Source organism: Salvia hispanica, chromosome 3 (genome assembly GCF_029641045.1).
Source record: "Salvia hispanica isolate PSC_SH4W2 chromosome 3, Shi_PSC_v1, whole genome shotgun sequence".
In the NCBI taxonomy this organism is placed as follows: Eukaryota; Viridiplantae; Streptophyta; class Magnoliopsida; order Lamiales; family Lamiaceae; genus Salvia; species Salvia hispanica.
In genome coordinates, this window is record NC_142694.1 from 25,304,017 (window position 1) to 25,317,782 (window position 13,766).

Genomic DNA, 13,766 nt, shown 5'->3' on the forward strand with positions numbered 1-13,766 from the left:
TATCTAAATGATGAATAATTTTCATTAGTTAAATTTTGTGAATAAATTGAATTTTAGAGTTGGTTCGGAGAATCTTATCATTTATGTATAATCAAGAAAATAAAACAGTGAAAGTAAAACCCTTTAAGATAGGGATAGGGTTTGTTATTATCAACACTAAACCTTGTTCAAAATAGTAAGAACAACTCCTCACTAGAAAGAATAAACATTGTTGTATACTAATCTAAACCAAAGAATTAACATTGTCAACCCTTTAACATTCTTCCGCTCCTCCGATCCTTGTCACCACCACCTCTGGTCTACTTGAAGCCTTGATACAAATATAAGAAGAAAATTAAAAAAAGTAAATTATAAATTAAATGAATAATGTTAATATAGTACCTCTCCATTTTTGGGAACAGGCAAACGGTATAGTTCCATTGTCCAATTTGTTCCTTTCGAATCGGGATAGAAAAAGTTATAATGGATCTTTAAGGAGATAACGCTTCCATCCCTGTCGACTATTTCTTCTTCATTTCCCAGAGATCTCCAGGATCCAACATCACCTTCGCCGATAAGTTTCATGTTGTTGATTATTCCATGGAAATATTCATCCCCATGGACCAAGAAATATTCGTCAAAGAGCCGCATCGAGTCATGCACTGCAAAGAATTCAAAATGATTAGTAGTATATATAATTCTGAATATGATAAATGAATGAATGAATCGAAATCCGTACCTAGATCCTGAGGATGGTGCTGGTAGAAGTGGTGTGCATCGATCTCCTTCATTACGTTAGCCTGGAGAGGTTTGCAGCCCACTATTTTTGAGAGATAGAATTGTATCAGCTCTACTTCAGTTGGATCAAATCGCCAACCGGCCGGCATATTGACCTCTCTCTCCACAACTGAATGCTCTCTCCAAACAATGGCCATCTTAATTCAGTTTATAAGTGAGATGTATGAAATGTTAAAAATTTAGCCACTATTTATAGAGCTCAATGCCATTATGAGTTGATTTCCGTTGGTATCATATGTGACCCTTTATATAATATGTGCATGTATTATTAATTACCACTTACTACTATTTTATATTTCATACATTCATAATAAATCTACAAATAGGATCCTGTCATGTGTTAGGAGTTTTGTGTGAAGACTTCAGATTTGATTTGAACTAATGTATTTTTGGAATTTTTACAAAGGAAAGTGTTTCTGATTAAGGGCTTGTTTGGTTAGTTGCAGAATGTATGAACTCACACCTTTTCTTATTTGCATTGGGGTTTAATATTCCGTCGTTGAGTTAATCCTATTCCGCTCACATTTTAATTGTTCAAGGTAAGTGGCTGAGTTATGATCGTATTCAATCTTACGATCACCATGGATGCCATATTTGTATCAACGAAGACTGTATCGCTTGTGGGTAATGAATATGATACATGTTGGCCAGAGGTAGTCACGGGAGTGAAGATATCAGTGATAGGCACACTCATCGACTGAACATGCGGGAAAAGGGAGCTACCAACCTTAATTATGCTCTTCAAATTCAGGGGAATTAACCAACAATATTGTATTTGTGGGAGGTTACATAGATTAGTGTTGGAATGGAATATATGGTAGATAAAAATTGATGGGTGCTTTATATGTCAATTTTAATTGTTGAGAGTAGGTAGTTGAGTAACGATCGTATCCAATCCTCACATCACCATGGATGCCATATTTGTATCAATAAAGAATGTATCGCATTTCGGGTAATGAATACAAAACCTTGTTTGTTGGCTGGCGGCAGTCCAGAAAGTGAGGAGATTGACACTATGAGTATTGGGACACTCACCAACTGAACGTGTGGGAAAGGGAGCTACCGGCCCTTTGTTGTGCTCCTTTAAATCGCGGGAATGAGTAGTCGTTGTATTTATAGGAAGCGGCAAAGATTAGGGTCGGAAGGGGACACATAGATATACAGAATTTGGCGGGGGCTATATATGTTATTTTGACTAGCATATTCAACAAATTCCATGATATATCAAACAACATAAAATCCTTTTCAAACTCCTAGTTTGTAACCAAACACCCAACAATACTTTCCATAGTCCTAAAAAAAAAAATACTAATATCAATTTCATGTAATTCACATATCTTCTAACCAAACTAGCCCTTACTAAACTAAAATGACTTTAAGTGCTAATGGAACAAAGCAGTAACATTAGCATTGAAGTAAAATATTTAGGCCCTCCTTGGTATGACAAAATGGAATAAGAAGAGAATGAAATGAAGATGAGAATGAAATGGAGATAGTAATGTGACAAATTCATTCCATTCTTGTGTTTGGTAAGCGCAAGGAATACGAAGTGAATGATATTGATATTCCTTTATTGATTTCATTCCTATACTTGGTAACAACAAATAATATAGAAATGGAATGAAATAATAAACAATTTATTCTGCACAGTAGTTCAGTGTGTGCGCGCGCAGTGTGTGCGTGCAATGTGGGCAATATGTGTGTCTATGTGCAGTGTGTGCACATGAAATGGAAGTAGGAATACCATTATATTCACTCATTCCATTCCATCATACCGAGCATGTGTGCTTTGTAAGGTTAAAAGGGTATGACAATATTAACTCAAAATCACGATATTTAATTTTGTGGGCAACTTTGATTTCAACTTTATATAATAAGCAAAGAATATGTAGAACACACATTCAGTTTTGTAAACAACATCTACAAAATTAAAACCTAGTTTCAACATAACCTTTTGGAGCGAAAGACAAAATAAACAGATCACCGCAAACTGTATTCACAATCTTACACTCTTCATTCTTGCCTTTCGGTCGAGGTCTACGTGCCACATCCATTTTTCCTCTTTAGCCTATTATAGTATTTGTGTCTACAAACAGATCATCCATTTTCCCTCTTTAGTCATGTTTTAACTCTCTCTCCAAACAATGGCCATCTTTATTCAGTTTATAGTGAGATGCATGAAATATTCAAAATTCAGCCACTATTTATAGAGGTCAATGCCTTGTGGTTATTACTATGAGTTGTTAACCGTTGGGATAATTTGGGATGCTTTGTATGATATATGAGTGAATAATTAATTACTACTTACTAAGTGGTTGAGTAACGATCGTATTCAATCCTCACATCACCATGGATGCCATATTTGTATCAATAAAGAATGTATCACCTTTTGGGTAATAAATATGATGTTTGTTGCTAGTAACTACAAATAATATAGAAATGGAATGAAATAATAAACAATTAATTAATGTGTGCATAGTATGTTAGTGTGCGCAATATGTGCGTTCAGTGTGTGTGCGCGCGCAATGTGCTTGTGCAGTGTGGCCGTGGGCAATATGTGTGTGCGCATGAAATGGAAGTAGAAATGCCATTCTATTTGCTCATTTCATTCTCGAGATTAAAAGGATATGACAATATTAACTCAAAATCACGAGATTTAATTTTAAGGGCAACTTTATATTCACAATTTTACACTCTTCATTCTCGTCTTTCCGTCGAGGTCTTTGTGCCGCATCCCTTTTTGGCTAAATAGAATGAATGGATATTCCCATTGGGAATGGAACGGTCATTTCTGAAGGCATGGTGATTCCCAATGAAAAATAGGTAGGAAAATGGTATTGAAATGGGATTGAATTCAACTGAATATGGAAATTGAGTGTCTACACGACATCTCTATCATACAACATCTGTTCAAGAAGAATTAATAGTACTGTATTCGTTCTATAGTAGTGGAGTCATTTTGTCATTTTGATACGTTCTGTAGTAATGGAGTCATTTCCCATTTTTAGTAAAAGTCAACACATGTCTTCTCACTTACTTTACTCTCCCTTACTTAAGTCTCTCTCCATCTCTCTACCTTTTTACATTTCCTAATTTATTCTTTATTTAATTAACTCACTTAACACATTTTTTTTCTTAAATCACATTCCGAAAAGAAACGCCTCCTGTACTACCGCAGAATGGAGGGAGTAATGTTTTACATTCCAGTCATTCCACCAAAATTAGTCTGTGTCTATTTGTGATAAATTTCATTTTCTAATAGGATGGGTCTCATTTTCTGCTCATAAGACTACAATAAATTTTATTTTATCTCAATCACTTTTTATATTATACTACTATTGAAAGATTGTGGAATTTGAAAAAGATATGTATTGAATTTTGACCTCCATTATGAGTGATTTTATACATTTCATATTGTATGTCACTTATTTACTTAATTAATTATGATTTCTAATTATTTTAATACAAAAAATAGAAATATAGAAAATAACTTTTAAATTTGACTCCCACACATATTTTAAGCTTAATCTTATCCATTATTCTGGAATATAGCAAATAACTTTTAGAAATAGAAATTATTTCTTTTCCAACTAATCAAGAAAAGAAACCTATTTAATTCTGTTTTCTCAATATTTAAATTTACATCAATACTTCAGCAAATGTCAATTCCATTAGCTAAATTCCATCAAATGTCAACTCTCAAGAAACATAATTTAACTACATAGGTTCATATCCTCCATTGTACTTAGGGGTGCTTAAACGGTTCTCGGTTAATCAAATTCGGAACCGGAACCGACCGGTTAATTGAGGAACCGGAACTGGAAGATCCGGATCCGGTTCCTGTACTGGTTCCAACTTTTTAAATAAAACCGATTCCGGTTCCGAACCGAAACTGACCGGTTCCTAACCGGAACCGGATTATAATTCAATTTTACTTTTTTATAATTTAATATACTACTAATAAATCTAATTTAATTGAATTAATTTTGAATAAAGTAAAATAATTTGAAAATTGAGTGATTTTTAGATTTAAACAGTGTTAGATTTGCAAGCTCTATTTTCTGAAGTATTTAAAATGTTTAAACCGTGATACTTTGAATCTACAATTATTTCCCTAATCCATTTTTATGAACTAACTACAATGAGTAGGACATCATAAGTTTGTTTTTAATTTCCAAAAAAACTTATACAAATATAATATCATTTCATATAATAGAAATTTAACTTTATAACAAATTTATGTAACAAGATTTAACATACTGATTTTAACTTATTTGTGAATAATTTATTAACTGTTCCGTTAAAAACCAAAAGGTATCATTTAGTATAAGAAATTCCAATGAATATTTGTTTAGCCAAAAAAGGGCAAATGGAATTCAGTTTTAAAACTCAATTTTAAAAAAAATTTACTAAAATTTAGAACTCTTATTTTTGTATTAAAAAATTGTTAACATAAACTAGTCTGACCTACTACACTTGGCATCACTTTTATCCATATATGAATATTAGTATGTTGGTTTGTATTTTTTGTGTATTTATTTGAATTTTTAGGTATTATTTCTTATATTTCTAGATGTTGGATTTATTTAAAATTATAAATAAATTTGGATTAAAATTACACATCGGTTCCGGAACTGGAACCGATCGGTTCCGGTTCCGATTCCGGTTCCGGTTCTAGGACTTATGAAAATTTAAATCTGGTTAACCGGTCAATCAGTCCGGTTAGAACCGGAACCGGCCGAATAAGCAGGCCTAATTGTACTAATATTTCAATATATAACATTGTGATAATAGTTTCATGGCTTTCCATGGAGTTAAGTCTGTGAGGGTCTGATGCTCCGACTCCTCTGCCTGGGTTCAGGATCATTTTTCATGAATAAATGCAACTTTCGAGGTATCAATATTATTTATGGAAAATCAAGAAAATAAAAGCGTCTATTGACTATTGTAGGGACAGGGTTTGTTATTAATCATTATTATCAACACTAAACTTTGTTGATTATAGTAACAACAACTCCTCACTACATTATAAATATAGATTGGTGTATACTACTACTATACTGAAACAAAGAATTAATATTATATTGAATCAAATGAGCAATTATTCACGGACCGACAAAAAATGACAAATTGAGATGATTAATGACGGACGGATGGAGTAGTATAATTCTTTATAATTATGTAGTAGAATATCTAAATAATGAATAATTTTCATTAGTTAAATTTTATGAATAAATTGAATTTTAGAGTTGGTTTGGAGAATCTTACTATCATTTATGTAAAATGAAGAAAATAAAACAGTGAAAGTTAAATATTTAGGCCCTCCTTGTTATGACGAAATGGAATGAGAAGAGAATGAAATGGGGATAGTAATATTTTATTCTCGTGTTTGGTAAGCGCAAGGAATACAAAGTGAATGAATATTCCTTGATTGATTGCACTCCTATACTTGGTAACTAAAAATAATCTAGAAATGGAATGAAATAATAAACAATTAATCAGTGTGTGCATGCGGTATGTTAGTGTGCGCAGTGTTTGTGTGTGCATGCGTGCGCGCGCACACAATGTGTGTGCAGTGTGGGCAATATGTATGTGCGCATGAAATGGAAGTAGGAATACCATTCTATTCCCTCATTCCATTCCATCGTACCAAGCATGCGTGCTTGGTAAGGTTAAAATGATATGACAATATTAACCCAAAATCATGAGATTTAATTTTGAGGGCAACTTTATTTTCAACTTTATATAATAGGCAAATAAAATGTAGAATATGCATTCAATTTCGTAAACAACATATACAAAATTAAAACCCAGTCCCAACATAACTTTTTGGAGCGAAGGAAAAAATTAACAGGTCTCCGTTAGTTGTATTCACAATCTTACACTCTTCATTCTCTCACCTTTCGGTCGAGGTCTTTGTGCCGCATCCTTTTTCCTCTTTAGTCTATTATAGTATTTCTGTCTACAACATGTAGTCATGTTTTAACTCTCTCTCCAAACAATGGCCATCTTTATTCAGTTTATAGTGATATACATGAAATGTTCAAAATTCAGCCTCTATTTAGAGAGGTCAATGGCGTGCGGTTATTATAAGTTGTTAACCGTTGGGATAATTTGTGTAACGCTCCGCTTTTTCGAACCCTAATTTTTGTGACGTGGAAATTTTGCATTAAATGCTTTTAATGCTATGATATGTGAAATTAAATGATGAGTGATAAATTGCAATATTCTTTGTGACCTAATTGCGATTTTGAGTTGAGATTGAGTTGAATGGTCAACTGGTGGAATATGTGACGTGGCTATTGAATAGTCAATTTTGTGGAAAATATAACGTGGCCGTGGAATGGTCAAAGTCGTTGGAAAATGTGGAATGGAGTGGAAATTCGAATATGTGAATATTTTGATGTGGGGAAATAATTGTGGTGAAATAATATCCTAAGGGATGAGTGAGAATTTAATAGGAGCATTATTTAAGTATGTGGAAATTTTCGACCCTCTCCTATTTATTGGAAAGAAATCATATTTTTCTTGGATTTAATTATTGCTTGGGATAATTATCCAAATTAAATCCAAAGTCCGATTATTCCTTTATTTTATGAAAATTTCGAAAACCCTATGTTGGTCTAGAGGGATTTTTCGAAAATCCTTATTATGGGAGAAGGGATTATTTTTATTTTATTATTTGATCCCTTATTGATTCTCTTCCATAATTAAATTCAAATATCCTAGCATATCTTGCCAAATCTAAGAAGATCTTACCATATCCTAATTAAATTAGGATTTATATTAAATTCCTTGTAGGAATTGGATATCACACGCCACTTTCCATTTATTTTGGGAGAGAATTATTATTATTTTCTTGCTCCGTGATATTTTATTCTACTCCGTGAAATATTCAAATTAAATCATAGGCTAATTTAATAGCCTAGAATTCGAATTCCCTAATATTTCTCTCTAAATTTTCGGCCTCTTCAACCAACAAATCTCTCCCAAATCTTTATTTATTTAATTAAAGATATTATATCTTGCACTCTATAAATAGGAGAGAAATCCTAAACCCTAGCACTACAGAAAAACCGCCCCCCTGTCCCAAAAATCTCGACATCTCTCTTTCTCCCCACTCTCTCAAATTTTTATTCAACTTTCTCCATTAATTCTTCATCTTTTGGAGAAGAATTGAAGCTGCAATTCAAGAATTCATTGAAGAATCAAGATTCTACTTGTTTCTACCGTTTGTTTTGCAAGAAAAGGTACTTCTATTATTAATCTTTTCTTCCTCTACCGATCAATCGGTGTTTCTGAGTCCACATGCATTTAGAACGAGTGAAGGGGAAATTAATTGGTGAATTTGGATGCATGTGTGTGTGTGTGTGTGTGTGTGGCCGAGAGTGTGTGTGTATGTGCATGCCTCGGTAGGCGTGCACATGTGTGTGGTGTGTGTGCGTGTGTTGTGTGGAGAAAAGCACTCATGCGTGACACGATTTGATGAAAAATCTGGAGTTGTTGTGTGAATAAAAATGGTATGATAACCGTACTTTGATTTTGATTAGTGATATTGAAAATAATCGATGGGAAAAGGGAAACGTGAGATCATGCATAATTTTAATCCATGATTTGAGACCTATTTGAAAAATATGAACTAAAGGTGATAGTTCGCGTTCTCGGAGTGATATCAAGAAGAAGTGCGTTTTTGTTGAACTCGAAGGAAATCGAGGTGCGCTTTATTCTAAACTCTCTTCTATGTGCAAATTTATGATGTTGGAGAAATAAGGGTGGATTGAACTGTTATGCCATGCCTATAAATTATTTTGGATATTGTGAGTGCCTGATGCCTAGATTGTGAGTACGCTCCATTAGGCTACAGTGGCTATATAAACGAATTCGGGTCTGAGTAGGGCCGCAAACCCTACCAGGCTGTGTACACAGTGGGATCGGGAGCCGTCCTTGCTAGTTGGCCGGTCTCGTGGGCGAAAAGTGTGGCCACACTTTCGTCGCACTATGGAATGATTGTGATTGTGATTGTGGAAATGATGAGAAAATGGGAGGTATTGTTTGACTGGCCAGTCCATAAAATATTTTGTGATGCTCGATGCTTATCTTTAAATAAATGCAAAACCTCGAGTTCACTATGGTAAGGGTGGCATAACTATAAAATGATTTGGCATGAGTCCACTGAGTATGTTTAAAATACTCAGCCCTGCATGTGTTTTTCCTATGTGCAGGTTAAGCGGCGACGGACGGTCGGTGGTGTTGAGACAATTGAATCGAATAATATGGATGGTTGGGATTTTGAGTGTAGTCGTGTCTTCATACATGGCTTCGCTTTCTCTTGAAATGCTTCCGCTGAATATTTTGAAACTTATTATCGTTGGTTGTCTTGAACCTATTTCTTTGATTTGGAATATTGGAAAATCATTGCGTTTTGTTGGAGCTACAATAAACCTTTGATTTTTGAGCTTAGCCTATGCTATCTATTAAATCTTGATCTTCGTATTTAAAGCCGTAGACTTGTTGCGTTGATCTTCATTAAACACTTGATCAAATCTCTTTAATTGAAACCCTAGTCTATGTTCTTGTTGCACTTAAGTTCGCCTAGTTAACAGTCGCCGTATTTATTATACCCTAGAAATGCCGGGCTGTTACAATTTGGGATGCTTTATATGATATGTGAGTGTATAATTAATTACTACTTACTAAGTGGTTGAGTAACGATTGTCATGGATGCCATATTTGTATCAATAAAGAATGTACCGCTTGTGGGTTATGAATACGATAGATGTTGGCCGGAAGCGGAGACAATGAAGATATCAATGATAGGGACACTCACCGACTGAACATGCGGGAAAGTGAGCTACCAACCTTAATTATGGTCCTTAACATAACATGAATTAACCAATAATATTGTATTTGTGGGAGGCAACAAAGATTAGTGTTGGAAGGGAGGATGCATGGTAGAGAAAAATTGATGGGGGCTATATATGTCAATTTAAATTATTAAGAGTAAGTGGTTGAGTAACGATTGTATTCAATCCTCACATCACCATAGATGCCATATTTGTATCAATAAAGAATGTATAGCATTGTGGGTAATGATACAAAACCTGTTTGTTGGCTAGCGGCAGTCCCAGAATTGAGGAGATCGACTATGAGTATTGGGACACTCACCGACTGAATGTGCAGGAAAGGGAGCTACCAGCCCTCTATTGTGCTCCTTTAAATCGCGAGAATTGATGAGTCAACATTGTATTTATAGGAAGAGACAAAGATTAGGATTGGAAGGGGACACATGGATAAACAAAAATTGGCAGGGAGCTATAAATGAAATTTTGACTAGCATAATCAACTAATACCATGGTATATCAAACAATGCAAAATTCTTTTCAAACACCCAACATACTTTCCATAGTTGTAAAAATAAATATACTAATATCGGTTTCATGTAATTCACATATTATAAAACCAAACTAGCCCTAACTAAACTAAAATGACTTTAAGTGCTAATAGAACAAATGATAAATCGGTAACTTTGGCGTTGAAGTAAAATATTTAGGCCCTCCTTGGTATGACGAAATGGAATAAGAAGAGAATGAAATGAAGATGAGAATGAAACGGAGATAGTAATGTGACAATTTCATTCTGTTTGTGTTGGTAAGTGTAGGAAATACAAAATGAATGAAATCGATATTCCTTAATTGATTTCATTCCTATTCTGGATAACTACAAATAATATAGAAATAAAATGAAATAATAAACAATTAATCAGTGTGTGTGTGCGCAGTCGGTTAGTGTGCATAGTGTGTGCGTTAATTGTGTGCGTACGTGTGTGCGCGCGCAATGCGCGTGTGCAATGTTGGCAATATGTGTGTGTGTGCAGTGTGTGCGCATGAAATGGTAGTAAGAATACCATTCTATTCCCTCATTCTGTTCCATCATACCAAGCATGTGTGCTTGGTAAGGTTAAAAGGATATGACAATATTAGCTCAAAATAAATTAAAAACTAAATGAAAAAATGTTAATTGAGTAGTACCTCGCACAGGCAAACGGTAGAGCTCCATTCTCCAATTTGTTCCTTCTGATCTGGGAAAGGCAGAATGGATCTTGAAGGCGATGATGTTTCTATTCTCGTCGAAGATTTCCTCTTCTCTTCCAAGAGTTCTCCATGATCCAACATTTCCTTCTCTGTCAAGTTTGATGTTGTCGATTCTTCCATGGAAATATTCATCTCCAAGGATTAAAAAGTACTCCCCAAATACCCGCACCGAGCCATGAACTGCGAAGAGTTTAAAATTATTAGAGGTATATATGATTATGAATATGATAAATAAATGATTGAATTGAAATCCATACCAAGATTCTTGGGATGGTTCTCATAGAAATGGTGAGCTTAAATCTCCTTCAGGACCTTTACCAGGAGAGGTTCGCGGCCCACTATTTTTGAGAGAAAGATTTTTTGGGGGCTATATTAGTAGTATGTAATTTTGTACTAGCATATCTATCTAATACCATGATATATCAAACAATGCAAAATCCTTTTCAAACTAGTACTAATTTTGTAACCAAACACCCAAAATTCCTTGATTGATTTCATTAATAAGTGTGTGTGTTTGCGCACGCAGTATGTGAGTGTGTGTTTATATGCGCAGTATGTGAGTGTGTGTTTATATGTGCAATTTGTGAGTGTGTGTGCGCGCGCGCAGTGTGGTAAAAGTGTGTGTCTGCAGCGTGTGCGCATGCACTGTCTGTGTAACACCCCGACTTTTTATGCCTTTTTATTTGTCATCGAAAGATGTCGTTTGTGCATCTGAAAATTTGTTCGCCTTTGTTTCTTTTATTGAGAGAAGAATTTTACGTTTTGGGTCTATAGCAATTGTTCTTTTTCCGCCCCAATTTATTTATTTGTTGAAGCCCAATTTCTTTTTTTGAAATCATTTTTCGAAGCCCAATTTCAGAGAATACTAAGTCAGCTTTTATTTCTTCAAGTTAGAGCTCTTCGCCACTTCCTTTTCGGTTACCACAATTTATGCTAACGCTGAGAGCAGACCCCTGCTAAATCTCAACAGAAAACTTGACGTTCAGTTTATACATACCACTATCCACGTTCACTATGGAGTCTTGTATCTTTTTCGCGATCATATTAACTGAAAGCAGAGAGAGACAAGAGAATGAAGGCGTCGGTTCTTGCTGAAATTGGAAGCAAATTGAGAGAAAGTAGTGGAATCCATATCCTGTAGTTTAAATGGAATCAAATAGGAGACGGAGAGGAGAGGGATCGGAGGGCGGAGCAACAACGTCGGCGATCTCAGCGGCTGCAGCGGGGCGGCAATGATCCGGCAGCGGCAGCAGCGAACTTGCTTACGAACAGCAGTGGCGATCGGTTCCGACGGAGAGGCGGTGGCTTTCAGTTCTCGATCGGGGAATGACGTAAAGAGAGGAGAGACTGGCTGACGGAGGGAGCAAAGCAGCGGTGTCGGCGTTGGGTGATAACAGCAGCGCTGCACCGTGACAGCAGCAGCGCTGCGTTCTGACCGGGGGAAGTGTAGCCTTACCTTCGACCTAGAGGGGAAAAGAGAGAGGGTGCGAGGCGGTGGAAATGCAGCGGCCGCTGTGCTGCGAGGGCGGCGACGGACAGCAGCTGTGATGACAGTGAATCACACCGAGGCAGCGACAGCAAGCAAAGGACGCGATAGCAACTGATCCTTGGCCGTGACGACGGCGCCGAGTTAGCAGTGGTGGCGCAAGGCGACGACATATCTGGTTCCTGTACACACAGCGACGGTCTTGATCTCGCAACGGTGCAGTTTCGGCAGCGATGGCAGGGAGCAGAGTGAGATGGATTCGGTGATATTTAGACTCCGGCGGATGGCGATGGCGGCGTGACGAGCTCACTGGCGAGCAACCTGGTGTCGACAGATCGAACAGGGACGGAGAGCGACGGCCGGGCTGGATAGCTACGAGTACAAACCGAAGGGAGTGCTGCGAACTGAGGAAGAGAAGGGAGGGAGATTGCTGTCAAAACTGAGAGAGAATTAGATGGAGAGACAGAGCGGCTGGCGATGCAAATCGCGTGAGGGAAACGAGGGGGAATTGGAGTTCTCTAATGTTTTCGAGGATTTTCAGCTTCTGGAAGTATAGAGGGAGACGACTTGGTGAGAGATGAGGTAGACGTAGTGTGGAGTTTCAATGGGGCAAGTAAATTATGTGCTTTTGGGCCAATGATTTCAATAGCAGAGTGGGGCTGATGTGTTAATTGGGTTTGGGCCAGCAGAAGTTATGTATTATGGAGAATGAATTTAGTAAGATGAAGTGGCTTGGGAGGCTTGGCGATAAATTTTGGGGAAAGAAGAGCACTGGCTTTTGAGATGTGCTCAGAATTTATAACTAAGAATGAAGGGTAAGATTTAGTTGGAATTAAATTTATTTTTCTTAACGCTAATTTCTAGCATATTATGTTCTTTTAAAAGGGGGATGATTTTGCATGCTATTGAGAATGGAATGGAAAGACGAGTTGTGTATTTAAGCTAACGAGGTGGACTTTCTTTTTAAATAAGGACTATGTCCTAAGTATGTTTATTTTTAAATGGTGCAAAACATGTTTGTCATGCCATATTTTTATGTTGATGTGGGACCTATCTGAAGTGGCTTTTGCCATGTATGGTTAATCGAATTCGGGTCTGACTAGGGAGTGAGTCCCTACTCAGGCTGGTGTACACCCAGTAGATCGTGCGCTATCTCTTTGAGTTGGCCGGTCTAGTGACTTGGAATGTGGCCACATTCCTTGTCATGTAGTTCAGATATGGTATGGTGATGTTGATGATCTTGAGGTTGAGGGTGATGATGATGTTGGTGAAATGTTTTAGTGACTCGGGCCCTTTCAAAGTTAAAACCCCGAGCTCATTAATGGCATGATAAATATTTTTTATAAAAATATTTTTGGCATGAGTCCACTGAGTGCATCAAGTACTCAGCCCTGCATTTGTTTTAAAAAAAT

At 36.4% G+C, this 13,766-nt stretch overlaps 1 protein-coding gene across 1 annotated transcript; it reads right to left on the reverse strand.

The window, feature by feature from the left end:
* Positions 1–253: 253 nt before the first annotated feature.
* Positions 254–914, reverse strand: LOC125209689 (NAC domain-containing protein 76-like). The gene is made up of 3 exons (XM_048109274.1): positions 719–914; positions 382–641; positions 254–310 (listed from the first exon to the last, which is right to left on the reverse strand). Exons 1-3 carry the CDS (start codon positions 912–914, stop codon positions 254–256), a joined length of 513 nt encoding a protein of 170 aa, XP_047965231.1.
* Between the last annotated feature and the right edge of the window lie 12,852 nt (positions 915–13,766).